Consider the following 16,669-nt stretch of genomic DNA (forward strand, 5'->3'; position numbering starts at 1 on the left):
CTTCTTCAAAAGCCACTTGTTCCTTCTGATATCTCTCTTTCAAGGAGAGCAGCCATTAATGTCCCTTCCCAAGAGCATGCTATTGACTTCCCTTTCACACCCAGCAGGCCTGTCCTGCCACCCTTCGATGTTTATGCATCCATTTTCCTCCTTGACATTGGGGGGGGGCTTGCAAATCCTGTCGACTTCTCCAATGTGAACAAGTGGCTGCCTCCCAGGTCCACCCTTGTGGCCTCAGGGTAGCTGTGCAAGCAGCCCCTCACTTCGGTTTCCCTCTTGGTTCCTCAATAAACTTAAAAAAAAAAAAGGCTTTTACGAGTCCAATAGCAACTGACTTCATTAGGTTCTGCTTTATTAACTTAAAGTTCAAATTTAAACACAGATCTTCTCTCCATCTTAAACTGGGCACAGCCCCAAACTCCCCTGATCTCTCAGTGCTTTTCTGCTTTAGCAAACTACTGCCAGATCTTCTTAGCTGGGGCACCTCCTCTGGTCTTACGGTCTTCCCTGCAAGAGCCTTTCTCACTCACTGCAGTCTCTCTCAATCACCTCCCCCCTGGGTTTCAGAGCCTGGGCTCCAGTCCAAGCAGGATCATTGACACAGCTATTTTTAGCGCTGTAGCGGGAGCCAGGCAAGCTTAAGCATGCAGACCTGGGCTCTGAGACTCACTGCTGCAGGTACATTCACTGAAAAGTTTCAGTTGCCAACATCAGAAATAGCTTTAATGGTCACCATAACTCGTTTTAAGTTCAAATTAATATTTATTTTATTAGTTTCAAAATCAAGGTCAAAATGATGAGGCTCATAGAATGATAGATACTTCCTATTTTCTTGCTATATGAATGGTAGGCATAAATGCTCACACATTAACAAGGATTTGATTCTAAATACTCAGTATTTTTATGGCCCCCCTCTATATTAATCTTGATTTAATTCTTTTAATAGAAATAATACAATTTTTATTTATTCAGTGAAACAGTTGCCACTAGCTTCAGGAAGAGCTGTTTTCTCAAGAGTTTTTAACATGATAAATATAATTCTTCTAACTGCAATTTTCAGGAAAGTAATAGTAATCTTGAGGTGCCAGTTTAGATGTGTATTCTAAGAGACAACAGCTCAGTTAGTGCATGGAAAGATCCAGAGGGATTAATCAAGCAACATAACAAAGAGTGCCTAAATAACTTCATGTCTAATTACTTGGATTAAGCTTCTTTAAAAAAATAACACACATCTGTTTTTGGCAGGGGCTGCATCTTTATATGAGTACAGCATGCATCACAATGCAAACCAATCCTGATCGGGAATTTTGGGCACTACCATAATATAAACATATACAGTGTTGTTGTAGCCCTGTTGGTCCCAGGTTAGTAGAGAGATACGGCCCAACTTCTGTTGGTGAGAGAGACCAGTTTTGGAGGTTACTCAGAGCTCTTCAAGTCTAGGGAAATGTACTCAAGACTGTCATAAATGACAGCTAAATAAAAGGTGAAACAGATTTTCCCTTTCCCCCTATGACTGGACTGGAGAGGTGTCCTCTTGAATGGTGTTTTGAAATTTGTGTTAACTACTAATGCTAAACAATGATCAACATTCCCCACAACACACCTTTTGAGATCCATGTGTCCTACACATGTCTGTCACAACATGTGGTGCACTCAGTGGCCCAAAAACAACTATGTGGGTGAAACAAGACAATCACTATGCTCTCAACTGCACTCATACAGAAAAATGATAGAAGAGGAAAATACCATATCACAGATAGCTGAACACTTTTTTTACAAAGCAATCACTGTATCTGAACTTTCAGTCCTCATCCTCAAAGGAAACCTACACAACATCTTAAAAGATGAACCTGCAAGCCTAAATTCATAACTTTCCAAGATACTAAAAATCATGGACTGAATAGAGACAGGTTTCAGAGTAGCAGCGGTCTTAGTCTGTATCCACAAAAAGAACAGGAGTACTTGTGGCACCTTAGAAGCTAACAAATTTATTAGAGCATAAGCTTTGGTGGGCTACAGCCCACTTCATCGGATGCATAGAATGGAACATATAGTAAGAAGATCTACATATACATACAGATAAGTTGGAAGTTGCCATACAAACTGTGAGAGGCTAATTAGTTAAGATGAGCTATTATCAGCAGGAGGAAAAAAAACTTTTGTAGTGATGATCAAGATGGCCCATTTAGACAGTTGACAAGAAGGTGTGAGGATACTTTAACTTAAGGAAATAGATTCAATATGTTTAATTTATGATTTAGAACAACCTTCCTTAGCTCTCATCCCCTAACACCTCTACTCTACTTGAGCTACATTGATGACATCTTCATCATCTGGACCCATGGAAAAGAAGCCCTTGAGGAATTCCACCATGATTTCAACAATTTCCATCCCACCATCAACCTCAGCCTAGACCAATCCACACAAGCAGTCCATTTCCTGGACACCACTGTGCTAATAAGTGATGGTCACATAACCACCACCCTATACCAGAAACCTACTGACCGCTATACTTACCTACATGCCTCCAGCTTCCATCCAGGAGACACCACACGATCCATTATTGACAGCCAAGCTATAAGATACAACCGCATATGCTCCAATCCCTCAGACAAACACCTACAAGATCTCTATCAGGCATTCTTACAACTACAGTACCCACCTGCTGAAGTGAAGAAACAGATTGACAGAGCCAGAAGAGTATCCAGAAGTCACGTACTACAGGACTGGCCCAACAAAGAAAATAACAGAACCCCACTAGCTGTCACTTTCAGCCCCCAACTAAAACCTCTCCAACACATCATCAAAGATTTACAACCTATCCTGAAAAATGATCCCTCACTGTCTCAGATCTTGGGAGACAGACCAGTCCTCGCTTACGGACAGCCCTCCAACCTGAAGCAAATACTCTCCAGCAACCACACCACACAACAAAAACACTAACCCAGGAACCTATCCTTGCAACAAAGTCCGATGCCCACTCTGTCCACATATTTATTCAAGTGTCACCATCGTAGGACCTAATCACATTAGCCACACCATCAGGGGTTCATTCACCTGCACATCTACCAATGTGATACATGTCATCATGTGCCAGCAGTGCCCCTCTGCCATGTTCATTGGCCAAACCGGACAGTCTCTACGCAAAAGAATAAATGGACACATCTGACATCAGGAATCATAACATTCAAAAACCAGTAGGAGAACACTTCAGTCTCTTTGGTCACTCAGTAAAAGATTTAAGGGTGGCAATTTTGCAACAGAAAAGCTTCAAAAACAGACTCCAAGGAGAAACTGCTGAGCTTGAATTAATATGCAAACTAGATACCATTAACTTGGGTTTGAATAGAGACTGGGAGTGGCTGGGTCATTACACATATTGAATCTATTTCCCTAAATTAAGTATCCTCACGCCTTCTTGTCAACTGTCGAAATGAGCCATCTTGATTATCACTACAAAAGTCTTTTTTTTTCTCCTGCTGATAATAGCTCATCTTAACTAATTAGCCTTTCACAGTTTGTATGGCAACTTCCAACTTGTGTGTGTGTGAGTGTGTGTGTGTGTGTTCTTACTATATGTTCCATTCTATGCATCCGATGAAGTGGGCTGTAGCCCACAAGTTTATGCTCTAATAAATTTGTTAGCCTCTAAGGTGCCACAAGTACTCCTGTCTCTATTCAAAAAGAACACTGGATTTATGGCTTATAACAGTCTATACCCCATTTAAACAAGCCCCTTCCCCAGCTTTTTTCCCCTTTCTCACCTGTGACTGGAGGGATGTTAATGGGCCACTTTACCTTGAATGGTCCTTGAAATGTGTTAACTACTTATGCTAAACAATCTATTCTATCTTGTATTTAGCTGTGACACTGTGATAATCTAGAAGCTTGTCCGATAAAAGATATTTCCTCACCCACCTTGTATGTCTCTAATAAAAATGAAATAATACATTTTGATTGATTTAAAAAAATACTGTAAACCCAATGCCAGGTGTGCATAAAGAAGGCAAGAAGTAGGTATATATGTTCTCTGCTCCTTTATAGATCTTCATGGAAGTTGTTTCATTTGTTCCACAAAAAGTGCTTTAAGAAAAGGAGTACTTGTGGCACCTTAGAGACTAACCAACTTATGCTCAAATAAATTGGTTAGTCTCTAAGGTGCCACAAGTGCTCCTTTTCTTTTTGCGAATACAGACTAACACGGCTGTTACTCTGAAAAAAGTGCTTTGTTATTTAAAATAATAGACTGAAATTGATTTTTTTCTTGTATCAAACTGTAATAGTGGGGGTACATTTACATTTTCTTGAAGTAATCCAGTCATGTCTTCAGATACTATTTTCACTGAAAATAGATTGTTAATGATAGACTCGCTTAACTGATACTTTTAATAGTATATGGCAGTAACAGTTCATTGGGGTTATCACATTTCCTGCAGCTCTAATGAAGCTTTAAATTAAAAATTTTGAAATGTTTTTTTCCCAAATGATTATAATTATTTCACTGAGAATGTAAAAAGGACACAGTTCCCTAAGCAATCAGAAAACAGACCTGCACTTACTTCACACTGAAAGCCATTTGGTATCTCACTTCCTTGCAATAGTTTTAGATAGCTATTTGGGGAATAAAAGAGCTAGAATAAGATACTGACTGTAATCCATCCCAATGTTATCTACTGCCACATCGAAGCTCTGTGAACCTTCTGGGCTGCACAGTATGTATGCTATTCCCTCTTCTAAGGAGGAACTTCCACCTCAAATTTATTCATATAATGCTGATTTTGGCCTTATGTAGTTGCCCAAGCATGCCTATATCAGGTCAATTACCTTAACACAGAACTGACAACATGCTCGTTATGTCTTTGTTATAGGACATCAAGGCAGGTTCTTCTGTGGCTGAGAGAAATGATCTTTAAATGCAGTTTTCGTGTAAGAAATTCATAGATGTTTAAAGCCCAAAGGGGCCATTATGATCTAGTATGAAATCCTATAGGGTGATCATTATAGAAGCACTTTCAGGACTAGAATGCAGCGCTACAGAGATCTGAGGCAGCCAATGCTTCCACGTGATCATCAGGAGCTCAGGCTATATTTCTGCTGGGGGACACCATGAAGCTAGACACTGCATGAAGTAGTGCCCCGCGGGGTTTGAGTGGCGGCCCCCTGCAGCCCACTAATTGGCGCATGCCAATTGCCGGGGGGTGGGGGGGGCAGAAGTCCATTACAGACAGCTGTCTGAGAAATGATGTAGATCATCTGCTTGCTTCTGCTCCAAACCTTGCCTTTCTGTGAACCTTAGACTCCAGCTCCTGTCCCCGGTTTGTTCCAGATTCTGCTACTACTTGCTTCCTGTCTAACCAGGTGCTTGACCTTGACTTCCTGGTATCCTGACCTAGCTCGACCCTGACTCTGCTACATGTCTCCTGATTATAACTTGGTAACTGACCAGTACACACAGGCTGCCTGTGGCCTGACCCCTGACATAAGATCTCTGCAGTAATCTTGCAGAAGCTTTTGAGTAGGAAAAGGATAGAGCTAGTATAATGGCCTGTGTTTACAACATGGTCTGACCCATCCCCAACACTGTAAGGAACATTTTCTCCTTGTCTGTCTGTACAGTGGCTAGACACAGTCTGGTCTACAAGGTTCAAATGAACATTGTAATAACTGGTAGCTCCCAGAACAAACATCTACTAAGAAGGAAAAGCTGTTATAAATTGGCCCATTTATCCAACATACCAATCCTAATCACGATCAGCAGCAAAGAAGAGATAGGACTAATCAAGTTTCCAGTTGGAATGTCTTGCTGTGCGTTTGTCTTGGTTTCTTACTTCTCATCACACGTAGAATACACCACCACCAAACACAATTTATTTTGACAGTATCCAAATCTCTCCAAAAACAGATTATATTTATTTATTTGCCATCAAGTGTACTCTAATGGCTCAAATATTTCCTTACAGCTTACCCCCATGCAGGGGGCTGGAAAATCTCTGTGGTTTGCATTCACTTAGCTTCTACTTGATCATTTTGTAGATGGAGTTTGTTCCCTCACTCTGTATCATGGGATATGAAGACGTTCATCCAATGAAACTATCTTGGGAGGTCTGGTGGAAGGCCAAGCTAGTTTATGCAGTGGCATACCACCTGCCCTCCAGTCATGGCTTCCATGGCATGGCAAGGCAATAGACTCCTTCAAATATAGCCCATGCACTAGAATGCATAAATTTCAATGAATTTGAATTCTGAAAAGTTTTTCTATTATTAAATCATTCAGGACAAAGAAAAGACTGACACTGATCCTAAATTTCTTAAAGGACCCAGTTTTTAATCTACTTTAATTCAGAAACTAATTAATGGGCTTACTTTTAAATTCTTGGGAAAAATCATTCTGTGCCCAATGAATTAGTGCTGTAAATTTGGAGAAGAGATGCTGTATTTTTTTCATAGAAAACAAAGAGGTTTAAGTGGAAGATGGAACTCAACTTTAGCTATGGAGCCATGACCAGCCTTTCCATAATTCTGTTTCAGAATTGGCAGCACAGTGAGTTCTCTGGAATGTCAGTTTATACATTCCTTGTGAGTGGGACAGAGCTCTGAACAGAGTTAATCATAAATATATGCACTGTACATGGGGTTTGGAGTACGGCTTTTGGTAGATCTCTGTAGAAAACATGTTAAATTTTATTTCAAATAAAATTTTTGTTCAATTAAGTAATCATCTGAGCTGTCTTTTAAATGTTGGCACGTTTTATATTGATGTCTTGTTAAGCATTTTATGAGTTTCAGTTTGAGTGTTTACCCAGTGTATTTGTTGCCCTTTTTTTTTCTTGCCTTATAAGAGATTAATCAAGTTTATGCACAGTACACATAATTAATCATTGGCTCAAACTGTGGTCTGTGAAGTATTTCATCATTTTAGATGACCAATCCCATTGCCTACAGCTTCTTCTAAATATGAAAACAAGAAAGAAGAAGATATGGTATCTGCTTTAAACAAAAGTTATCTGTAGAAGAAGGTAGATTTTAGTTTTTCCCCTGAGCAATTTATCCAGCATAAACTGAAGCAGAAAAGCCTGAAAGGAGGACATGGCTCCTGGCAATAGGTAGCTCCTGAGAGCTGCTCAAGCTACTTTGCTCTGCTTTGAAGTTTTTAACTTGTTTTTGGATTTTAGTGAGAATGGCTGTATAGGGAGAAATTTAGAGTGCAAGTAGCATAGAGTGAATTATTAACTTATAATATAGATATGTAGGCCAGAGGCATTGGCCTCTCTGCTCCTCTCTGATCTATAGGTTTTAAGCTTAAGTTTTCCGGAGGTCTGCACTGAATATATGCACTGAAAAAAGGAGGTCTGCACTGAATATACTTGTCAACCAAAACAGTGCCTGAAGGTACACAAACCTCAAAGGGCCTCTTGGCCTAATTTGAAAGAACTTGAAGAGCTCTGTGTAGCTCCAAAGCTTGTCTCTCTCTCCCCAACAGAAGTTGTTCCAATAAAAGATATTACCTCACCCACCTTGTTGTTCTGATAAAATGTGTGTTTTATATTTAAGGGTTTGAGTGCTTACATGTTGATGTATCCGTTTTGTTATTAATTTAAAGTGAGACACGCTTTTTACTTGCATAATTAAAAATCCAATTCCAAAATACTAATCTTACATTAATTAGATGGGAGGGTCCAGTCCACTGCACCCTGTATCAGATTTTGGTAAATACAAAGTCTACAGACTAGGAGCCTAATAATAAATAAATGGTGCTGACTTTCTCCTCGCGATATCAGTCCCTCACCATTTCAGGACAATTTATGGACATATATATCATGAAATAGTAAATTAGCTACCAGTCAGGCTTGGAGCGGTGCTTGCATTGCCCAAAACATATGCAGGTATCTTTACGCTTTTGTGCCTCTGTTTCAAAAGTGACTTATGTGGAACACATTCTCTAATGTTGTTTTTACTCCAAGGCCATTTAAAATATTCTAACTTTGATCATTAATTTTTGCTAGGTTAGTATTTTTTCCAAAATTTGCATGTTTTCTCCCTTTTTTATTTGGGACAGGTATTTTTGCAAGATTTTAAGTGTAATACTGATATTTTTTTTTCTCTTCCCTTTTTTATTTCCTGCTGAACATGAACATTTTTTGAATTTACTCAATACGTTCTAAGCTGGTAAAATGTGTTTTTAAAAAAAGAATCTCAGTGGAGTGATTTTGGTATCCTAAGATAAACGTTTTTGTGGGACTTATTGCATAGTTTACCTCTTTTTGGTTTCAATTACTTGGTTGTAAGTATTATCCCTCTACCGATATTTCCTAAATCTGGTACTCCACCTCAGACTCCTCCTCCTTCATTCAGCCCCTCATTTTCAGTGGTCTTTCTAACATTTCTACCTGGATGTCCAGCTGCCAATTCAGACTGAATATGGTGTATACAAAGCTCCTCCACCATCCAGCTGTCCCCACTCCCTTCTGTCACTAGATCTAGGGAGGTGGTAGAATCTCCTTCCTTAGAGGTTTTTAAGGTCAGGCTTGACAAAGCCCTGGCTGGGATGATTTAACTGGGAATTGGTCCTGCTTCGAGCAGGGGGTTGGACTAGATGACCTTCTGGGGTCCCTTCCAACCCTGATATTCTATGATTCTATGATTCTATATATATCTCTCTATATCTATAACTGGTACCATCCTTTCAGTTACCCAGGTTTACAACCTCATTCTTATTCTAGACTCCTGTCTCACATGCTTAATCTCCTAGTTTCCCCATTTACAATTTAAATGTATTCCTTCATCTCCGTTTCTGTTTCTGGGGGACGTAGTGGATAGAGCACTGGACTGGGACTCAGGAATTCTGAGTTCTGTTACCAGCTCTGCTACTCACCTTTTGGATGATCTTGGAAAAGTCACTTTTTTTCTGTCTAAGTTTCCCTATCTGTAAAATGGGGCTAATGCTACTTACCTTTTTTTATAAAGTGTTTTGAGATTGCTGGATCAAAAGTGTTATATAAGGCTTGAGTATTATTATTATTATTTTATTGCTTTGGATACTGTCGCTGGCTGGCCCTTTAAGTCAAGCCAGGTTCAGCCTTGCCTATGACCAAACAGCTGAGGGTGATGGAGACCTAATTATAATGACTAGCTCTACCAGTGGGGACTAGAGAGCAAGAAACTGAACTGTGAACTCAGTCTAGGGAAGAAGAGACCCAGGAGAGAGGAGCAAGGGGAGGAATATCTCTGGGAAGGACCTGGGGAAGTCTGGTTGGAAGAGATACAAAGGGAGCAGATCAGTGAGGAAGGACTTGAGATGAGGCCTGTAAGGAGCAGGGAGACCCCTGGGGCAAACTGCTGGAGTCCCTGGGGAAGGACAGCAGTGGCGGGGGATCCTGCTGAGGATGCAGCAGTGTAGGAGGAAATTGTTAGGGCCCAGGAGTAAGGGGGAAAACAGAAGACTTTAGAGTAGTTCAAGAGGGGAAGAACTACTATTAGTTTAGCTATTTATTTGGACTTACAGTTGGATCTTTTGTTACCCAGGAAGGGAATTGAACTTTTAATTTGCAAGGACACTGGGAGGACCACAAAAGTGGGGACCTGGATAAGCAACCAAAATGGTCCAAATTTGAGTGGTGGCGTGACCTTATGTGGCAGGTTGCAATGCTAATCACTCAGCTTTGTCCTGGCATCTCATCTGTCATGATGGAAGGGTGGCAAGGCCAAATCTGAGTTAGTAGCCTTGTGACTTAGTGCAAGAGGCCCCAGTGCCACTCACTCAGTTTGGCCTGGACACCCATCTGTCATGCCAGAAGGGAAGGAACTCTGCTGTTATGCCACTCAGCTCCAGTCAGGAGCCAACAAGGTTCTGCCCTCTTTCTCCCCTCCCCTACCCCCCATTGCTCCCCTGCTGAGTTCAGTGCTCAAAAGTGAGAAGTATAGCCCCTCTCTTTAAAAAGTGGGGGTGGCAATGGCCCTTACCTCTTTGCCCCCGTTGCCCATGCCTGGCCAGAGGACCGGGCCATGGAAGACTTGGATAGAGATGTGCCATTGCTGGGCTATGGAAGTGACCACCAGGGAATGCTGGAGCAAAATCCCCCACAATGCTGCATCCGGGCATGAGAAGAGTGCACTAGTGGTGACATGTTCCTATCATTGGCATTCTTATCTTGCCCCTCTTTTACTTCCATAGTGTTCTACAAGCAGCTGTCATATCTCATCCCTATTGTAAACTCTTTAAAGCTGGGACAGTCATCTGATTTACCCTTGTAAAGCACTCTGCACAGTGCTGATCTTGACTGGAGCATCTGGGCATTGCCATATTACAAATAATGAACAACAACAATAGTTCAACTTGAGACTTTGGTTAGGTGATCTTTTAAACTGCTACTTTGCTCTCATTCAGCTTATGTTGCACCAGTTTCTTTACTGTATGTTGGCAATTCCCTGTGCTTTTGACTTTGTACTTCCATTTTGTTCAGGGTGTGTGTAGGTAAGTAGGCAGGGATTGTAGCCCTTTAACAAAGGGTGTATAAGGCTGTGGGGTTTTATATATAAATTTTTTTTTTTTTTAAAAGTGAACTTACTGTCCTGATCCACTACATTAAATTACTCCTAAATAGGGTCTCACTGCACATTAGAGTAACTTCATCTTACTAATTGCAATGGGCTCTGGGATTTCTCTGCATGCGTATGTTATAAAGATTCCAAACCTTCCTGTCAACCTCCCATTATTTTGGGATCTTCCAAGTCATTTTGCCTCCAGCTCACTGAACTGCTTAATTGACCCACACAACATTTCTAACTCGCAGGTAGTCAGACGATCTCTACCCTTCTCCCCCAGTATCTCTCCTTTTCTCCCAAAACTCATATCCCTTTCTGGGACAGCAGAGGGTTGACTCTTTTCCAGTTCGCTGGGCTTCATAGTAGATTTTGTTCATGGGTTGTCACATGGCTGACTTCTGGTTTTCTTCACTGCCACAGTGCTGCTAAATTCCTGCAGAGCCTTTTCTGTCTTCTGCTAAACACCAATGCTACTTCATTGCTTCTCTTTTCCAGTTTGTCTTCTGACTTCATAAAGGGGCAACCCTACAGTAAGGGCTCCTTAATTGTTAAATTTCCACAGCAGTTCAGAGACAAAGGAAATCCTAATGGATAGGCCCACATTACCGGGTGGCTGATGCACAGGTCCCATTTCTGAGCAAGAATGAGAGGTTGTCTGAGGCTAGTACTTGGCATAAGGGTGTAAGGCTTTAGTGCTCATGCAATCTGCAGACCATATAGAAGGACCAGGTTGGTGGTCCTACAAGCAGATTAGCTTACAAAAATGTATAGCAACTGGTTTTGGCAAAACCATGCACTTGCCAAAATTTGAGTCGTCATCCTCGCTGGAGCGTGCCTTCCGAAATGGATAATGTTCTTTCAAAGGCAGAAGAAATGCACATAGTGTTTGTTTGTTTTTTTATGGTTACTAAATTTGTGTTTAAACTTAGCAGCTCTTTGTTATAAAATTACTGAGAAAATATTTATAGGAAGGGCAGGAATCTGTAAATTGCTATATTTTTATCCAGTTTTTTTGGTTCCATGTTTCTCTTTACTTTTAGGCTCCCCGGTCTGATGTCTGTACTTGTTTCCCTCAATATGCTTGTTGTAAGAGACATTTCTGTCACTTGACGATGCTTCATCAACTCTTTGAAAGAATTATATATTAACCATTGGGAATCATACCTTTATTTCTTAGATATAATAGACCACCTTCCCTCCTTCTTGACTGATCTGAAAGTTTTAAACTGAGCTGTGAAGGGATTTTTCTTTTCTTTTTCCTTGCAGACTCTGAATGATGACCTGAATACAGATGACGAGCATGAACAAAGAGGAGATAAAGAAAGCTACCTCTGTGCAGTGTGCTTGGATGTTTATTTCAATCCATATATGTGCTATCCATGCCACCACATCTTTTGTGAGCCTTGCTTGCGGATGCTTGCCAAAGACAACCCAAGCAACACTCCGTGTCCACTGTGTCGTACTATAATTGCCAGAGTCTTTTTCCAAACAGGTATACAAATGATTCTTTTTTAAATATAGAAAACACTTGTAACTTTTCCTGTTTTTGGTCTGAATAAATATGCAGCTAGAAATATAGCAAGAGCCCTGCTAACAGTATACAGTCAGCTAAATTCTGTTGTCTCGTATAAATAATAATGTACGTTTTGGTAAATCCAGAATAAGTATATTCAGAGCAGAATTTGGCCCAGTGACACATCATTAATGACTCCATTGTTAAGAGTGCGTTGAGATTTGTTTGCATTTGAAGTGTGACTAAAATCTCTCTTTCAGACTTTAGTGGTTGCATTTAATTTCCAGTTTTGGTGCAATAACTCTTCCTGTGCATTCCTTCTTAAATATTTATTAGCTTTTTCAGAGGAAACACTTTAAAAATGTTTCCTTTTTGAAATTTACCCTTGATGTCTCTTGTTTCTTAGGTTCAGTGAAACTTAACAACCACAAACTCCAAACTTTATACTTGCACGCGTTGTCAGAATATGTCCCTAAAAAAGCTACTTTCCAAATTTTACACTTAATCACAACAATTATTTCTCTATTCATCTTAAACTAATTTCATCATGGACTAAAATAAAACCTGACAACTGTCGAGGTCCACCATCTACTTCTGTTCTTAGACCCAGATTCTCAAAGGTAGTTAGATGCCTAACTCCCATTTTGCATATAAATACCTTGGAGGATCTGAGCCTTAGACACTGGCTAGCCTGCCCCCCAGACTCCTGAGCTCTGCTCTTCTGATTCTATAGAGCTAGGGAGACAAGGTGAATAGTAGCTGTTGTTCAAGGTGAACAGGGATGTGGGGAAAGCAAGGGCTGAGTATACTATGTGAAACGAGTGAGGTCTTTGGGGAAAAGGTGGGGCAAAATTATAAGTTCAAATATTTTAAAAGGCAAACTCAAACACTAGGTAAAATTCACTTGATATGGGGCCAAGGCCTTCTGCCCCACTTAAGCTCTGCATAGAGGATGCACAGATCAGTGTGGCCAGAGAGATCATACAGGCATGCCTGTATATTCCTTGCATGATGCAGAAAGGGTCTCCGCACCAACCCCACATAGGCTGGTAGGGAGGGGTGTAACGGTGTCAGGACAGAGATTCAATGCTTATGCAGAATGAGTGCCTCTAACACCCTGTGCATCTGATGCATAAAGGCTGCAGTCCCTCCACACTCAACATGTATAAAACTTGATAATCCTTTGGCTTTATGAAGATGGAGTGGATTTCATCCACAGTACATAAGTGCTGTTGGCATAAGAAGTTATCTGTGTAAAGAGCAGAAGCTTTTCCCCAAAGTATGCTATAATAAAGTTTCATGGAGAAAACCTGAGTAAATGCTAAAATGTAGTTGCAAAAATGTTAAGTTTTTGAGGTACGGTATATATGTAATTCCTTAAAAGTGAAATGCAGCATTTTATTTTTGTAATTGTGTCCTTATTCCAATATGTGGCTTTATAAAAGTCAAAAGTTTGACTTCTTGAGGTTGTATTGCAGCGTGGCCACACACATGAATAGGAAGGCACAACAAGCTTGAGATGTGATTAGTATGAATAATTTTAATGGAGGAATTTTGTAGTCAGTGTAATTCATATACTGTTACAGTGTAATATCACTAACCTGCTTACTTGAAAACAGAAAATCTAGTTTGCCTTGTTATAGTATAAAAGTACTAAGGAAAATGTTGCCAGTTCATTATATGTTGAGCAAGCGTTAAATCAACAAAGAAATATTGATACAATATTCGTAGGGGAATTAATAAATCAATACATATGGGGAAATGAGTGGTGCCGTACTAATCTGAAGGATACTTATAGGCTTTCTCATGGGAAATTCCTTAAGACTTTTAAAAGCTATGTTAAAAATTGATTGCTGCTATAAATCTATGCAGGCTACTGAAGAATTTGCCCTTTTTTTATATATATATTTTACACTAATACTAAGGACTGGAAACCTGATTTCCCCTACTAGGGTATTATGTATTCTGAATAATACTTTTGCAAGTGTCTTTTAGTATCTCCTTTTTGTTTTAAAAAGCCCTCTTCAGAAACGGCTAGCGAGGTGCTCAGAATTTCACTTTTTTTTCCTGTTCAGTTTTGAATACTAACCACCACCGTAACTGAAAGTTGCATGTCACAAGGCAAGAGAGGTGTAGGTAAATGTTCAAATCCACTTTGCTGCATCACTTAGTGTTCCATATCGAAGCACCAAAATAAGTGATTTTTCAGAGGTGCAGCGCTCCTGCAGCTGGAGCCAGTGGGAGTTGTTTGAGCTAATCTCCTCTGAAAATCAGGCAACTTTTAAAGAAACCTAAATATGGATTTAGATGTCTAATTTTGATCAATGAGGTTGAAATGTTTTGGCTAATGTTACTCCTGGGGGAATTCTGCATCACTGCGCATATGCAGAATTCATGGCCCCTGCAGATTTCTTTGCTTACCCGCAGAAAAATGACTTCTGATGGGGAAGCAGCAAGAGTGATCATGCATCCACTCCCTGGCAGTGCAGACAGGTCAGTTTGGGCACCCAGAGTAGCCAGTAGAGATGTAAATCACTGCGTTGGGGGTGGGGGACCTGGATAGTCGTGTGTGTGTGTGTGTGTGTGTGTGTGTGTGAGAGAGAGACACTGTCCCTCTCACTCGCTATTGCCGCACGCTCGGCATGGAAGAGCAGGGCTTTGGGGTATTTTTCAAGAGATAGGCATGGGGCAGGCTCTGTCCTCTGCCTGAGGGAACAATGTAGCAGCCTGCCTGCTTAGTGAATTGTTTTTAGTGAATTCCCCCAGGAGCATAAAACAGGTATAAAAATTGTAAAGCTCCTTTACATTGCCAGAATGGTGTAAAGGACAGGTATGGCCTTATAAATGCATATGGTGCTTTAGTGATTAGAACTGGTCTAAATTTTTGGACTGAAAAAATTTCCTATCAAAACGTTCTCCGTGAACTGTTTGCTACTGACCTTTTTGGAGATGGTCAGTAGCCAGTATAAATTGTGAGTTTGAGTCCCCAGCCCTCACTTGCTCTTCAGTTGCCTATGATGTAACACTAAGCATATGGCTACATATATTTGTTGACTAATAATTAGAAGTAAAGGGTCAATACTAGCTACATTACTGTTAGATGGAGGGGGTTTGGGGATTTCCCCCAAAGCTCCCCACACACATTCTCCATCCACTGTATTGTAGTTTAAATAAATTACCAAAATAATTGAAACTAGCTGGATTAGATCGCTTTTTTTTGTCATCAAAAAATGCAGAATTGTTGTTTTTTTGGTGCAGAATTCCCCCAGGAGTATAATATGTATTGTCTAGTAGGAGGAAACTAGAACATACTGTGTGGATCCAGTTAGAGTCCAGTAGAATCTCATCTGAGGCTATTTCCTCTTGATCCTAATAGTACTTTAATCAAAATGTATTCAGTTAGTATGTAAAGCTTTTGCATACATTGAAAATCACCAGTGAAGAAGATTGCGGGTTGTTCATATTATAAATTGTCTATTTATTTAGGGTCAAATCTGGTGCCTTCCTCCTCATTAGTGGCGGTTTCTAGGGATGGTGAAAGGATTTGGGGATTTCGGTACTCTCTGGGTGCCATGAAGGTTAGCTCTAGGGGACACTGCATCCTTGCACAGTAGAATTTCAAGGGGCAAGCTTGGGAATGACTGGGAACAAGGCCAGTGGATCTTCTGATTATGCAAATCTGCTGACCTTTACCTCCAATAGCAAGGGTTACTGCAGCCCTAGTCTTCCTCCCTAGTCTTTTTGGAACCTGCCTACACCAAGCTTGGCTTTCTCTGCTTCAGTACAGAGGAAAAGATTTGGCCTTTAAAAAGTTCATAAAGCATCCATCACTAACAGGGCATCTAGGGCTGTACATAAAACTATATCAAAGTTTTTAAAGTAATAAACTGAGCCCAATGACTCAGATATATAACTCTGTGTGCATCTGGGGCTTGATTTTTCATCTGAGCCTTATGTGGCCTCTGTCTTTTAAAGGCACAATTTTAAATTGTGGGCACAACTGTTAGTAGTCAATGGGAGCCACATTGACTTGGCCCTGGAAAGGAGTCCCATAGTTCTGATAGACAGTGTTTGGATTTTAAAAGCCTTTCCCCTTATCTACTGATTCTGCAAACCTATCTCTTGAATCTGCAATCCTGTTCCTTGCTATGCTAGGGAAAACATTTTAAAGATTTTTTTTTCTCATTGTTGGTTTCTTTGGGTGTATTAGAATCAAAGAATATCAGGGTTGAAAGGGACCTCAAGAGGTCATCTAGTCCAACCCCCTGCTCAAAGCAGGACCAATCCTCAACTAAATCATCCCAGCCAGGGCTTTGTCAAGCCTGACCTTAAAAACCTCTAAGGAAGGAGATTCCACCACCTCCCTAGGTAACCCATTCCAGTGCTTCACCACCCTCCTAGTGAAAGTTTTTCCTAATATCCAACCTAAACCTCCCCCACTGCAACTTAGACCATTACTCCCTTTTCCGTCATATGGTACCACTGAGAACAGTCTAGATCCATCCTCTTTGGAACCCCCTTTCAGGTAGTTGAAAGCAGCTATCAAATCCCCCCCTCATTCTTCTCTTTCGCAGACTAAACAATCCCAGTTCCCTCAGCCTCTCCTCATAA

General features: G+C 40.6%; 1 protein-coding gene across 19 annotated transcripts in view; it reads left to right on the forward strand.

Moving 5' to 3' along the window:
* Positions 1 to 16,669, forward strand: part of RNF180 (ring finger protein 180) — a 205,883-nt gene that overhangs the window by 163,382 nt on the left and 25,832 nt on the right. For all 19 annotated transcript variants that reach the window (XM_043547114.1, XM_043547106.1, XM_043547108.1 and 16 more), the window contains one exon: positions 11,812 to 12,037. In XM_043547114.1, coding sequence (XP_043403049.1) covers positions 11,812 to 12,037 — 226 coding nt within the window. The remainder of the gene's footprint in view (positions 1 to 11,811; positions 12,038 to 16,669) is intronic.

This window comes from Chelonia mydas, chromosome 5 (assembly GCF_015237465.2).
Source record: "Chelonia mydas isolate rCheMyd1 chromosome 5, rCheMyd1.pri.v2, whole genome shotgun sequence".
In the NCBI taxonomy this organism is placed as follows: domain Eukaryota; kingdom Metazoa; phylum Chordata; order Testudines; family Cheloniidae; genus Chelonia; species Chelonia mydas.